This window comes from Notothenia coriiceps, unplaced genomic scaffold (genome assembly GCF_000735185.1).
Source record: "Notothenia coriiceps isolate Sejong01 unplaced genomic scaffold, NC01 NC01_scaffold00004103, whole genome shotgun sequence".
NCBI lineage: Eukaryota > Metazoa > Chordata > Actinopteri > Perciformes > Nototheniidae > Notothenia > Notothenia coriiceps.
The window spans coordinates 282083-298079 of NW_011336804.1; the positions used below are offsets into that span (position 1 = coordinate 282083).

At 41.6% G+C, this 15997-nt stretch overlaps 1 protein-coding gene across 2 annotated transcripts in view; it reads left to right on the plus strand.

The window, feature by feature from the left end:
• specc1 (sperm antigen with calponin homology and coiled-coil domains 1) overlaps positions 1 to 15997 on the plus strand; it is a 65468-nt gene that overhangs the window by 5707 nt on the left and 43764 nt on the right. Inside the window, exon 1 of one of the 2 annotated variants that reach the window (XM_010767245.1) lies at positions 7030 to 7532. The exons of the other annotated variant lie outside the window; for it this stretch is intronic. Within the exon in view, the coding sequence (XP_010765547.1) occupies positions 7493 to 7532 (40 nt within the window). The 5' untranslated portion in view covers positions 7030 to 7492. Of the gene's footprint in view, positions 1 to 7029; positions 7533 to 15997 lie in introns of those variants that run through there. 2 annotated transcript variants of the gene reach the window in all.

Here is a 15997-nt window from a genome sequence, read left to right on the forward strand (position 1 = left end):
GGGGGAGTGGGGTATGAGGGCGTCGGAGTTCATTGAGGACCGCCTTGAAGTCACGTATGCGGGAAAGTTTGCTGTTTTGTTTACATCTGGCGCTATTCGGCATGAGGGTCGCGGGGGAGGTCCGTAGGACGCTCTCATTTTTCGACTAGGCAGCAAGGTGCTGGTCGCTGGCCTTAGGCGTAACAAGGAGGGAATATAGGACTCCAAGCCTGTAGTGTTTTCTTTTTAGGTCATAACTCTTATACGTAAACGGGTACGTTTAGTCTGAAGCCCCTTGAAAAGAGAAATGGGTTTTGGCTAAAATGAGTCTGTGGAAAGAAAGTATGTAGTAGGGCCATCCAATCTCTGTACGCCCAAAGCGAGAGCTGTGTCCGGGTCCTCGGCAGTAAGTCGGACCCATTTCAGGTGAGGGTTGGCCTCCGCCAGGGCTGCGCTTTGTCACCAATCCTGTTTGTAATATACATGGATCGGATTTCGAGGCGTAGTCTTGGGGGAGGGGGTCTGCAGTTCGGTGGACTAAGGATTGCACCACTGCTTTTTGCAGATGATGTGGTTCTTATGGCTTCATCGGTCTGCGACCTTCAGCACTCACTGGATCGGTTCGCAACCGAGCGGCTGGGATGAGGATCAGCACCTCCAAATCTGAGGCCATGGTTCTCAGCAGGAAACCGATGGACTGTCCACTCCAAGTAGGGAATGAGTCTTTACCCCAAGTGAAGGAGTTCAAGTATCTCGGGGTCTTGTTCTCGAGTGAGGGAACAATGGAGCGTGAGATGGGTCGGAGAATCGGAGCAGCGGGAGCGGTACTGCAGTCGCTTTACCGCACCGTTGTAACGAAAAGGGAGCTGAGCCAGAAGGCAAAGCTCTCTGTCTACCACGCCATTTTCGTTCCTACCCTCACCTATGGTCATGAAGGATGGGTCATGACCGAAAGAACGAGATACTCCAAATTGCCACCGAATGCTGTCCTGTGACCCTGGTTACCACTGTCCTTTCAGAGATAACAGTTGGATTTGACATAGCTATTTTTTGATGATATAAACCTGTGCAGCACTATTAATCTCATCGGCCGTATTCACTATGCTCTGCGCCCTGCCTGGTGGTGAGCTCAGAGAAAATCCTGTGATGGCAGATTAAGGCCCACTGCAGCAGAACTGTCATCATACCCCTCAAGAAGTAATTGTGTTTTTCTCAGAGACCATTCCAGTTCATTTTGTGACTAGGCTGTGGACAGATGACAAGACCCTCCCTGAGTGGTAAAAACCTATTTTAACTTAAGATAAATGTAAAGAGTATTAAGCGTTGTACTTTGATTTGCTGCTCACAAATGGTGCTTCTCTATCTGGTAACAGTTTGTCATCTTGTGTCAAAGTGTTATTGTACCCTCATCCCTACTGAAAATTATGCAAATCAATTGTAGGAATGAGGTCAGCAGTAGATGCATCATTTATTTTCTCAAGTTTGATTCAAACTGGGCCACACATGCCTAAGAATCTGTGCGTACATCAGAAAGCAAAGACGCAAACATTAAAGCTTCCTTGTGATAATCAGTAGTTATAAAGATACTATGGTATGTGAAGACAGAGCAGGGGTTTTTCTAGAAAAATATAGTATGAAGGCAATACTGTGGCGAGAATATGACGCCGCGGACGTTAACAACAACACGATGTCGGAGCTCCGTAAAAACAAAGCTGCCTATGCCGTATGACACGATTTTCATGTTTTTGGAGTAATTATACCGTTTTTGAAGAGCAGAAATATTGTTTTCTGGCATCACCTTAACATTTTACGGGGAAAATCCGGGATTTGGTATGAGGGCGCACTTCGAAAGTAAGAGGGTGCAGCGCCCATGTTACCCGGTTTAGACAAAACCCTGCTGAGTAATACCACATGTTGTCAAATTTCTAATTGGGCAACAGTGCATTTTCCGGTCATAAAATGTATCTGTAATTTACATTTTGACAATGATATGATATCATATTTTGACAATACCTTCTTATCTCTAGTTCCAACCAAACATGAGCTGTGCAATAACAGGCTTTGTATACAAATCACAGATCTTACTGTAGATATTATTCTCACATAGTAAAATGCTTTTGTCTTTCTAGAAGAATTTAAAAGAACGCTGGAGCACAAACTAAAAAAGATTCAAGCAAAGTAGTTTAAGGCTTTTAAAAATGTCCCTCGGGAAATAGTATTGTGGCACACAAGTTCATGGGATGGACACACACACACACACACACACACACACACACAGACACAGACACACACACACACACAGTACTGACTCAGAAGGTCAGCCGACTGCCAGTCTGACCCCGCCCCTGCCTCCACTCACAGCATGCCGTGCTAATGAGTCAAAACTGTTATTTTTGCTAATGGAGTCCTACCCCCTTTCCCCCCTTGGCACTTAACTAACTCTAGCATGCTGTCAGACAACGGGTTAAAACCCAGCCTCGTCCTGATGACTTATTTAAAACGTTTCATCAATAATTCAGTAAAGCTTTCACTTGGAGAGTCCCTGGAGCGTGCGAGGAGAATAGACAGAAGGAGATAAGACTGTCCTGCTCTATAAATAAAATGCCCGAAGGGGACGACTGCAGGCCATAACTTTACAAATGGACATGTCATTGACAGGCGCTCACCTTCACCTGTCTCAATGTGAAACCATTGACCCAACAAAGTTTGGGCGACTAAAGTTGGACATTAGTGTCTTTTCGTGAGTCTTTTTGACGTTTGATTCCCTAATAAAAAAAATAATGATATGATTTCTATAAATATGTTTGTACTAGAAATAAATAGACTTGAATTATACTGTAGAAGTATACTCATTGTGTTAGATTTGAAGAATAGAAAATAGAATAAAAAAGTGCAATAATCATACTGAATTGTACTTGGACGTAAATGGGACCCATTCATTGGTTTGTATCTCTGCTGGATATCTAATCATATTTTCTTTTGCTCTATTTCTTGATTTATTCTTTTCTCCCCTTGTGTTTGTTTGGAAAAATGTAAGATCAATTTTTGCCTTGAGGTAAAAGTTGAGCTGTTGAGTCTTTAACACAAGATTGAAGATTTGAAAAGCTGCCAGTGTCCGTGTTTCTGCCGCATACCGTCTTTCACCTGAGTGACATGTCTCAGCACAATGTTGTCACATCATAAATCTCTCTCAGTGAGAAGACCAGAGTTAATGATCGGCATCAGCTTAGCTTTACAGCCTTCATTGTTCTGCCCTCCTACCCGTGAGGTACATTTTACTTGAGTATAAAAATAGAATAGTATCTTGTTATGTAAAACTGAGATCCTACTGCATCTCGTGGGCTTTTCCTGCTCTGAGGATTTACAAGACCAAATGTATTTTGTGTCATTCCCCCAATGGCCATCAGTCAGAAACAGGCGATTTCTTTCCGTTAGCCTCTGCTGTATGAAAGGCCTGCTGTCAGTGAGTGATGGAGATCAAGTTTCTCCCTCATTGTTTGACATATGTGATGTCTGCCAGCCCCCCCAGATGGAGGATGCCTTTCTATTCCATATTAATTAGCTAACAGCTCGTTGTATTTCCCCATAGCAAAAATGCAGAGGGAGGACTGATTATTACATTTGATTTAGGTGACGCTTTAATCCAAAGCAACTTACAAAAAGGGCATTCAAGCATGAAGAAACACATTTATAAAGCAGGATTCCTGCAGGTGCAGTACATTCGCTTTTAATAGGCCAAACAGTTGTGAGTGTGACTGCATTGGCTTTCAAATAAGCCACACCATTCCTGTGCTTCCTTTTTAGAAGTGAATTTATTTTTCTTTTATTGGTCAAGGTGTCGGAAAAGTCTGCAACGGGAGATGTGTAGACTTTCTGCTGTCTTGATATCAATGAGGGGCTTGTTGCAGCATTTTGTAGCCAGAAGTGTTAGCAGTCGTGTTTTTGTTGAGGGTCCCACTTCCAGCCAGGGAGTAGCAAGTATGTACGATGCAAGTCTCAGTCAACCTTAGGTCGTGATATATCAAGCAAACATGTGCACTAGAACTACACAACTGCACAACTCAGAATCAACACTGTGTGTGTGTGTGTGTGTGTGTGTGTGTGTGTGTGTGTGTGTGTGTGTGTGTGTGTGTGTGTGTGTGTGTGTGTGTGTGTGTGTGTGTGTGTGTGTGTGTGTGTGTGTGTGTGTGTGTGTGTGTGTGTGTGTGTGTGTGTGTGTGTGTGTGTTGCACGATTTTGGGAAAAAATCTAATTGCGATTTTTCTGACAAATATTGCGATTCAATTTGCGATATTTGTTTTTAAGCGACCCAACGTAAGTTTATTGTAAAATGCGGCCATAACTCCGGCTAGGAAGGTCGTATCAACATGCTCCCGTCTCTAGCACCCCCGCAGCCCGAGCGAGTGAAATAACTAAACTTACATGAAACTTCCGTTGGGTTGCTTTAAATTCAAGCTTCAGTTTAAGATTCACCCTGTAATAGATGTAAAACATGTTATGGAGCATTACTAACCTGACTCAGATAGTTTGTTTCACCAAACCATCTAGGAAAGCTCCATTGGAAGCCATTTGGAAAAGGGCAGGCACTTTCAAAAAGACTTGGCAGGTGATTGGATCAATCTGTCATCACCTTCTATCATGGGCCACTTCTGATTGGTTAACAATGGCTGGTACATGTGGAGCACAGCACTTCTGATTGGTGTGGATGACTGACACACAAGAAGAAAAAAATAAAAATTTGAAAAAATAAAAATTGAAAAGAAATCGCAGGCTTTGCGATTTGATAATCGCATCATTTGAAATTTCGATTTAAAATCGATTAATCGTTCAGCCCTAGTGTGTCTGTCTCTGTGTCTGTCTGTCTGTCTGTGTGTGTGTGTGTGTGTCTGTCTGTCTGTCTTTCTGTGTCTGTCTGTCTGTCTGTCTGTCTGTCTGTCTGTCTGTCTGCCTGTGTCTGTCTGTCTCTTTCAGTGTTTAGGAGGCAGATGTATGGTTCTGCCGCTCCTCATATCTGTCAGATGAATTAATCAAACACGCCCCAATCCACAGGGAGGCCTCAGCCTGCATAAGCACTCAGCCATGACAGACATACACTGACACGAGCAGTACAAAACACACATGCATGTACACATAGAGGGACACACTCTCAAATATGCATGCAAAGTTACCCACACCTTTTACCTTTGATGACTAATACTGCCCTGTTCAAATAGGAATATTCATAATAGTCAGTATATTCTATATAGTGTGATTATACTCTAGGCTGGGACTTCTTACTAAATTCAGAATAATATTTTCACATATTTAGTTTTGAACCAAATATTGCCCTTTGGATTCGATATTGAACTAGTCCATATTGCGTTTAGATAAAATTAGTATTAATTGTGCAGCCATTTAATCACAAGTCTGTTTATTATGCATGAAGTGTAAAAATAGAGTGGCAAGCCATATTTGCTTTACTCCTACCCACTAGTGGCTCTCAAGGCTTTGATCACAGCCCGATTTTCACACTGCATCTACGCATTTGGCATCAACTCAGACATAAACACACCTCTGTTGACCAGAGTCTAGGCATCCAGTTTAAAATTCCTCTCTTGTAGAAGTGTATGACCCCAGTGAGTCCCCTAAAGACGCAGGACAGAGAGAAATGCTCTTGCCAGATCCTGAAAGAGGCCCACAGAGATGGACGCCCTGCGGTGAGGAGAACATTCTTAGCGGGATTAGAGGCATGTTTGTTTACCGACGTGGATGTGCTGCTCCGAGATGAGGAGAGGCGAGAATATTAAGGGAGCAAGAGGAAAATGTAGAAACAGTTAATGCAACATTCATAAGATATAAAAAGGCTTGGAGACGGGTACAGTATTTCATCAAAGGGTTGAATATTCAACCTGACGTGGGCAGCATCATGCAGCAACCAACAGCTAGTGGAGCATTTTTCTTAAAATGCTTTTCTGGGTTGAGCTGCAGTGTTTCTTTTAAATGCATATTGAGCAAAAATGCAATGACCGCTGTAAATGTCGACTGCTTTATGATTTTGCCTTTTGAATTTTATTTCCGTGATGTTTTTCAACTGTGAACATGAAGGCAGCTCTGAGCTTCTGCAACAGAGATGCTCAGCCTACTCTCTAAAAATATCAGAACTTATCTGTGTCAAGTATGGATTTCAACAATTGATGATGCAGTTGAGATGAATTTTGATATAACTTGGGTTATGCCCTTGACTGACACAGTTGTATGTTGTATGTTTGGACCATCACAAGATAATGTGTCATAGTGAAGTCTCATTGCATCAATGTAAACTGGGGTCAGAAAAACTACTCGGTATGTCTCAAATTACAACAATGTTTGTCTGCTAAAGATGCTGCTCTTTTGAACAAATTGTGCAGTTTGAATCCCTGATGTTTCATGTAACTGGGTAAAACTGACATATAAGAAGGGTTCATAATGGTTTCCTTTTTTTTTTATTCACAAATTCACACCGTTAAAGATTAGGGACAGAAAAAAGGGAGCAGCACAACAGAAAATGACAGGTCCCTTTTCCTTCCAACTTAGTTCCTCCTTGTAGCTTCATGAATATTGAACACGTCCTTACATTGTGAATGAGAAAGGGCAAACAAAAAAACCACTAGCTCCACCAACCCAAAATCTCAGTCACATTCACACTCCTGCTATTGTTCCATGCTGGGCGCGCTGTAGGGAAGGTGCTGCGTGTCTGGGGCGGCATCTTGTCCCTCACACTATCATCACCATTTAGTGAGATTTCTTTGCAAGACATTGCAGCTGTGACTTTGTGAGCTGGGACGGTGTGGAGGAGACTTTGTGTGAATCCCAGGCTCCAAGATCCCTTAGCAAGACAAGAGATGCAATGTCACCCGTCTACCAAAAAAACAAACTAGTGCCCTTCCTTTCTTCCTGCTCCTCTTTCCTTCCTTCTTTACTCCACCCTTTTTTCTTTCTCTCTTTCACACTCACTCGTCCTTTCTGTGCCAATGAGAGGGACGGTTCATCTCACCATTGTTCAACTGGTATTGGTGAGAGTAAAGTGGCTGGCAGCAGTGGGAGGAGGAGGTGTGTGTGTGTGTTGTGGAAGCCACTCCCCCATCTGAGCTGATTCTAGTCATCACAGCAATAATGAAGTGCACACGACGCTGCCAGCACGCCCGCCTGCCAGTATGACATAGTGTCACCGTTGTGGAGGACACGCACACTCGCACACATTCACACACATTCACACACACTCGCTGACGGGACGTGCAGCCTGCCTCCACACACATGCACACACTCACTCACTCAGTCCTGGGAGAGGAGTGGAGCAAAGAAAAGAAGACGGAGTAGGAGGGAAGAATAGGAAGAATTGTATGGCTTCTTCTCCATTTCACTGACCAGCGCTGGTTGTTGGTGCTGAACCGAGACACCGACACCCAAACACACACACACACCTCCCCCCTGCAGCCACGGATTCTTGGATTAGTCCGCCCCGGTGTGGAGAGTGGGAGTCGCGGAGCAGACCAACATGGGGAACCAGGCGGGGAGACTGGAGGAGACAGAGTCAGGTCTGCTTCTGTTGTTTTTGGCGGTTTGCCTCAGCATCACTTATCTCTCTATGTCTGTGTCTGTTTCTGTCGATGTCAAACGCAAAGACAGACATTTGTTAAATACAAGAGATAATCTTTTGTCATGTCAAGTCTCAGTACATCTCTGACATGACAGGTCCTGACAAATGAATCCTGACTAATGAGTACTGATATTTTGCCCTGGAGTTATAGGCGCCGTTTAAACGTGCAGAAGTTAGTTGATCTCCTCTGTTCTCGTGCCATCATTTGTGTGAGCGTGTCCACAAATTGCGTGTGTGTGTCAATCACAGAACTTGTGTTTCTGCATTCAATCGGTACACGTCTGTACTGCACTGCACTGTATGCGTGTCACTGTCTGCACCTGTGTGTGCTGATATGCGGCAGGGGGAAAGTGCTGAGTGAGATTTGCATGACAGTAAGCATGAGAGAACCTGCCAAAAGAGAGATGTTATCATCAGTCTTACGCTCACATCCCCACACTGCCCCGAGCTTACTGCGCCCCAATAAGATTTCCATTTCAAAGTCCCTCTGAACTGCACTCAGCAGCAACTTCAGCTCTTCCTCGACTGCAACCCCCCAGAATTTCCTTAACAAAATTAGCATTTGCATCTTAATGAATGTGTTCAACTTGAGCCCTCATTACATGCACACACATATAAATATATATATATATATACTGTATATCATCCCACACACAGCTTCATCATATTGTTACCCTGTTATATGATTCTATTTTTTTGTTTTCATCCAAACCAAAATAGACCAGAGCTAGGTGGCTTGCTAGGGCAACAGGCACAGGCACAGATACACACTCTCTCTCACACACCCCAAATGCAAATACAATGTGGTATTTTGTCAGAAGTGGGTGTTAGGCTGCATCACTTCATAGCAGTAGCTTGTGTTGCTTAAAGATAGAGCACCGTGGGCTCAGATTGGAAGGGAACTGTAACAAGCTGATGCATGTTTGAAAAGATTAGCTTCTCCCCGCACACATACAGTACAGCTGACATTGCAAAGTTAAGAACATCATACACAAAACAAAACATTGTTGAGTGTCGAGTCAATAAGAAGGAACAAAGGAAGCTTTATTACTTTCTTTAATCCCAATTTTTGGGAGTTGAACTTCTTGCTCGTTGATGAATATGACTCTTGGTACAAAATAATGAAGATATTGCTACACGTAGGTGGTAGGTGGGGTTGAAAATGAAATGAACCAGGGTAAAATGTTTGCTCAGCCATGTGAACGCATACGCCATCACAGCCACATAATCAATCATGTTCTCCAGGCTATGAGAAATATTTAAACTCTGCTGGGTCCATGATCCTCAGTCCAACTTCCACATCATGGAATAAGCAGTCAGCAATATTCTGAATTGATTCCCCGTTATTCATGTAAACTAACACTCTCCTTTTTCTCAAATGAGCCTCTATGGTAAATGGGAATCGATCATCAAATGGCGTGATTTTTTATTATGCCTGCTCAGAACATTAGGCTATAGATCCAAGAAGAATAAGCCCTTTAATGTATTATCCACAGTACTACTATAGTAATAAGAAGCAGGGGATCATTATCTGATTTGTTCTAATGAACAGCAACAGTTATTTATCCAACTGTTAACATGATATACCCTTCTACACAAGATGCAATGGCTAGCTGTGGTTTGTCAGAATTCGGGTTTGGAAAGCATACCCTTTCTAGAAGTGGAAATTGGGAAATAAATGTGGGAACCTGTTCAGATTTGATTGATGCAGTTATCTGTGAAGGAGCTTAAGGACTAAGCTGTCTGCAGCAGTGATAAGGGAGTCGTTATCAGAACCAAATTACACTGAAGGCTACCACATCAAGCCTTCCACTCTGCTTTCTTGCTCACCAGTAGAGCAGCCAAGACCTGAGCATGCGGTCAGCACTGTTGTCATTTGTTGATGAATGGTCTGTAATACATCGTCTAATAACAGTAGGTCTATTTTCAGGGCTACAACTCAAATTCAGTCGTACCCAAATGGGCGCAGGATTAAAGGAAAGTTAAGAAATGTTTGTGCAGTGAGGTTAAAATAGATTGTTTGAACTTTCTCATGGTCTTTATTCTGAAATGTCCAACACTAGCTGTAATGTTTGAAGATAATGCCAAAAATTGAAATAGTAGTGTTCGGGGAATGCTATCAATATAGCAGTTAGTGTGTTGTCATTGGAATAAGATTGTTGATTCTGTCCACACTGCAGAACAGCCATATTAAGTTATTATTTTTGTGGTTACTGCTACAGAAGCTCAGGTCAGACATCCAATTTGAAATTTCTCACATTCCACTACCATAAATGCACAATTAAATGTTGATTTAAAGCAGTGTTTCTCTCCTTCTCTAGGAAGGTGTTATGTCTGAATTAGATATGTCTAATAATTGACTTTGCCTGGGTACTTCTATTTTAGAATACGATCTGTGTTAAATATATATTAATGTACCGGTAGGTGTGTACAGACTGTACTTGATTGACATATATACCTGACATTCCTGTTAGCTTTGAGGCACCCGTTAGTGCAGAACAACAAATGCTTTTGTCAAGCTAATTTGTGCTTGGGGATGGTGACCTCACATAATTACAACCATAGCTCCACCCAACATCAACAAGAGCAGATGTATCATTTACCTTAAATAAGTAAGCGTCTTTTAAAAGGGATTTTATTCATATTTGCTTGCTAGTCCAGATAGAAGCCACTTCAGTGGCCACCTGCCATCTCTCTTGGGCCTCGTCTCAGACAAATGGCAACATCTTATTTACCCTTTCTTAAAACATACATTTCAGAATGGATTATTGTTATTATTTTAACAGATAAATTATTGCATTGAAGTTTTTACACTGTAGCTAAATTCTTATCTATCTAAGCCCCGATTTATTGTGCCTGGTGGGTACCGCAGACTTCAACACCACAAATATTTTTGTGCTATCTCAACACCATATCTGAGCATATTGACATAGAGCAGGGTTTGGACACAAGGAATCAAGTTTGTCCAACTTGTGATAGCTGGGAGACTGTGAGGAAGTCACATCAGTCATACTTTCCCTGGCAGCTACTGTAGCAGTTGGTACAGTAAATACACCGGCCATTCCACAGGGCTTTGTGTTTGAAGAGGAAGGCGTGTGCTGGTTAAATGTCCTGTTTGTGTAACTAGAGACTAAAGCCTGGACATCAAAGTTCATGACCTGAGTTCATGAAAATCACCACTTAAGTCTTAATGGTTGAGCAACTAACAATCTGTGGATACAAGTGACATCCTAAAAACACTTGAAATGGACATGTAAGCCACTTAGCCTGGGATTGTGTGACTAATACAAATCAACATGATATGGTTTGTGTATCTGTCAGCAGCTGTTCGTGGTTTGTCCTCCTTCTGGCCACAATAATCCTGTCCTTTCTGTCCATTCTGCTGTCTGCTTCCCAGCACTCTTTGTGTCTTGAACACCAGGCCAAAAAATCTAATCCCTCTAACTTTCAGAGAGTGGAGTGGGGAATACGACATGTGCTCTAATAGGTTTCTTTATCCTTTCAATTTCAGAAAGTATGTAATATGATGAAATATTTGGTTTTCTTCAAGTTTAGAACCATCTCAAAGTCAACGTTCAGGAGTATTTAGATTGAAAGCAATGCATGAATTTACTTTGCTTTGTCAGACGTTTTGCTTGTCATTATGTTTTAAGATGTATTTAATGAAAGGGAATCATGGTGCACTATTTTCCTATCCAAAGAATAGGTTTTTTAATTCATTTTTTTCGGTCAATCCTGGAAGGTAGATGACATCCTAATAGGTTATGTAACGTTTATTACAAAGGTATATGGCTAGTAGGAAAGTCATCAGAGGCTTAGAACTAAGTTCAGCAATACTCATGACAACCTGTTACCCATCACACAGGCTGATCCTAAACCTGCAATCATGTACAATGGCATATTATTATTCCTTCAGTTAGTCCTGAGTTAAACTGTTTTCCCTTTGGAGCTAAAGTGACATTTTCAGGTGGCCAGCTCATGGTCTATTCATGGATACCTCTGTAGGGTATTGGCTCCGTGGGAAGTGTAAAGCAGAGTGGATCAACATAAGGATGCTGTGTTAAAAGTCTTAGCATGCAACCCAGTTAAAATGATTCAATCACAATGATTAAAGGAGCCAAAGAGCGCAGGCCAAGTGGCCCTCTGTGGCTTGCCAGCTCTAATGCTGCACTTTCACTCTGTGCTGCAGAGGAGGCACAGCGCTGTTCATTTCTCAAGCAGAAAAAGCATCTCAGCTTAAATACAGTGGAGTCTTTTTTGAAAGGCAGGGTTGATGGTTTGTCTGGTTAGTTGTAGGATTGATTAACATGCCGCCTGCTGACATGAGAGTCTGGATGTGTATACAGGGTAATTCTGCACTAGGGCTGCACGACTTGTCAATTCAAACTAATTGCGAGATGATACACGATATTAGAGATTTGCAATCACCTTGTCATTATCATTGAAACATATTTAAATGATCATGGTGTGATTAAAAACAAGAAAAAAATGTCTTACCAAAGTCAAGTCTGCAGAATAGGATTACCTCCACAATACTTGAATGTGTTTTTTAACACAAACATTTGCCTTTTTAAAAAAAAAGGTTGTCCTGTCAATATAGAATATTGCACTAGTCCATATCTGCATATCGATTTGATTGCTGAACACAAGCCAGTCAACATTAATAAGAGCTAGTAAATGCTTAACCATTTCTTCAGTCTTCTTCCTTCTCACAGCATCCTTCTTCCTTTCAGACCAACCAGTATCAAAACATATACTTCTATTAGCTCAATTAAATTCATCTAATAATAATTAAAGTTAAGTAATCCCTAGAGAAGAAATATCGACTCATCTACTAAGCACATTTCTCTGCTTGACAAGAGACAAGCAACCAGTTTAGACCTTCATTTAGTTATTGGTTAATCAAATGTTAAGTTGTGAAAGTCAGAACAACGTTTGTTGTCTTTTTGTATCCATTGATTCTGTGAAGAACTACTCAGAAGTGCAAATAGCCCTTCATATCCTCTGTGCAGTCAGTTTCTAAACTAAGTTTCTAAGACAGGTGTTAGGAGGGTGTCAGCCTTCATTGAGTCTCTGCAGCTTAACAGGTTAACACAGCCATTGTTCAAGCAAACAGTCTTATTCTTACATGAAATTAAGTGAAATTACCCTGTTTGGCATTCTTATTATAATGAGCTTCTGTAGTTTTGTATTCACAAAACAGTTTTTTTCGTTATTTTTCAAACATGTCTCCCTTGTTTCGAGGATGTGTAGTACTACCTTATAACAATTGTGGTTTTCAGTAGCGCATTGCTGCTGTGGTGCAGCTCACCACCCAGGCTAATCTCTGCTCAGTCATGGAGCCTCACTCCTGCCTATCTTCCCCTCCCGTAAGAGGAAAGGAATGCCTGTGAGCCCCAGCGTCTGACTGATGGGCGCCTGTTGACCTATTTAGCGCCCTGACAGTCGGACAACAGGAAGGCACACTGCGTGTTCTCTCTCTCCTCTCCACTTCCACCTGAGTGAAAAACTGCAAAGCACATTTCCTGGAACATGGAAGGAAGGACAGAGGAGCGTCAGCGAGAGATTCCCATCCTAATCTTTGTTTGTGTGGATGACGTTGCCAGTGCGTCATTTCAGGTGCCAACTCTCTGACACTTGACCACCTGCACCCATCATTCATCATGTCTCCTCACCCATGACCCCTCCTGTTCTGCAAATTGAAGTCTGTGCACTTTGCTCAAAATGCACTCTGTCACCTCTCGTCAGGCAGACTGTGGTTAGCCTGCTGCTGCTGGACAGTGTCCAGACACACGGCTCCTGCTGTGATTTGAAAGCTTATCTTCATTAGACAGAAAGAAGCCAGCACAGTGCAGTACTGTGATCCGGGAGCTGACTTCCTGTGGAATAACTGGATGCCTTTGGATTACTGGAAGTCAGTCCCTGAAATTCATTCAGATAATTAGTTAATGTAAACTGCGCAATCAAGTAACTGTATATGCTAATGTGAAACATATGTTTATCAAAGCCTGTTTTCGTAGCTACTGAAATTAAAGAGGCCATATTGTGCTTTTGGGCTTTTTTCCTTTTCTGTAGTGTGTTGTTTGGGCTTTTATGCATGTTAATGGTCGGAAAAGGATGACATCCCAAATGTCCTTCCAGAGGGTGTTTCTCTTCCACACTCCTTTGTGTATTTCCGTAGCAAAGTGACATCATTATATATCACTCGCACTTCTATTGGCTAGCACTGCAACACATTGTTTGTGCTAAATGTTGTGAAATCTCTTAAGTGGTTGAGCAATCACAACGGAGCCGGCCAGCTAACCAATCAGAGCAGACTGGGCTGTGGTTTCAGACAGAGGGTGAAAAGAGATACAGGCAGTACAAGAAAAATAAAGAGCTTTTTGAACATTAAAGCATGTAAACATCACATTAGAGAAACAAAATATGAACTTGAAAATGAGCATAATATTCACTGACATTAGGAAATCCTATTCTGGATTAATCGTCAAAGTATTTTATTATTCCCTAGTTCAGTATTTTAGAAGAAGTATAAAACAGTTCCTGTGAGATTGAATATACACATCTGTGACTCTGTTATTGAGAATTACTTTTCTTCTCTTTCTCCACAACTGGTGTATGCCCTTTGCGATCAATAAGAGCTAGACTCTGCAGACTGCATAAGGATGTATTATATGCTATAGAGGATGAGAGCTTCTCAGTGAGCCAGTTAATGACCCATTCCACTCTTTCTCTCAGATTGAGTGTTTCTTAGAGGTAGCTATAAATGGTACTAGACCTGAGCCGGCCTACATGAAAGACTTCACTAAATTAAGCTAACTCTTAACCACCTTGGTAAGAGATATTTTAGTTTTGAGAAAAAAAGATTTGCACACCTGCAGTAGAAATAATTTCCATACCATATAGAAATGTATCATTGTGCTCTCTTGGACACAAAAACCAGTGCACATACAGTATGTCACTTCACTTAAACTGCAACAGCATGTATTCAATACTAACTAGCTTTACAAGAAAATCCCACACCCACTACATTGTTTTGTCTGAGTAGTCCGACTTCTGTGTTGCAGTGTGCAAACTTTGTGAGGGGGTGGTCATTTTAGCTATTAAGAAGGAGGCTGTCAGTGTGATTCTAAAGTACATGTTTCAAACTCAAGGCGTCGATTTAGTGCTGAATAAATTGTGTATCACATTACTTTACTTGACACTTAAGTTGTAGCTAAAGAAGAATAAAAAAAACTTGAAATGAAAATTGAAATGTGTCAGGTCAGGATGCAAAATATATGTTTTATTATTAACTGTCCTACACAACCATTGATTGATATATAGAGGTCTTTGAAACAGGTTGTTGTGACTTGCTGTGTGGTAGCCTACTACTTAGACAAATATTGCATTCTGATAACATTTTATTATTTCATATAAATGACACGTAGGGATGGGTACCGAGCCCCGGTATTAAACGGGCCCCGGGGCTGAATTATTAAAGACCGTGGTACCGCTAAGCTCCAACGTTAGCGGTCTTTTTATCAGTACTGGAGACATGTGTATGTCATGTGTATTATTTCTACACAAACATTATATTGCAGTTTTAGTGTCGCCAACTCCGTTTCTAATACGCAAAAAGACTGCAAAATGCGTCTATGATTATTTGTAGTATTTTCGATCTCTCTCTCCGGCCTGCTTGCGAGGGGGCGGGGCAGTTTACACACACGCTCTGCTAGATGCAGCAGCACACACACACGGAGGAGATGGCGGAGAGAACGCGCTCCGAGGTGTGGTTAAACTTCACCCGTCTCGATGCTCGTTGCCTAAAGTGCAATAAGAGTTTAGCATGTAAGGGCAGTAACACGAGCAGTTTGTCTAAACATTTAGCAAAAGTGCACCACATTCAGACGGAGAAATGCACCGGGTTCGACTGTCTTTCTAGTAGCTCTGTAGCCCCATCCACGAGTAACTTTTCCACGTCAGGTGTTATGTATGCTAGCAGCAACACACGGAGTTAACTCAATTATACAAACATGGGTTAATGATTAGAGGTAACTGAGTTATTTATTTTGTTAAAGTTTCAGCTATTCTGTTTACAGTTCTGTCATCAGATTATTTAATACGATTTGTTAAAACGTTGTTGTTTCTTTTGATGTGAAATATTATTTATTTAATTTAAATAAAAAGCAATGTTAGTTTTGTTCACAATTTGTTTAGTTAGTTTTATCTTATTTTTTTCTCTCACAACGCGACGGCGGACCGACTCCCGAAGAGAAGATGGTGCGGGCCTGCGCTCTCCCCATTACTATGTGCGAAAGTTGACATTAAATAAGCATGGGCTTATGTGCACAGGTAATCCTACCCATAGCAATTCCAAAATTGCCATGATGGATGATATGAAAAAAAATTGCCATGACAAAT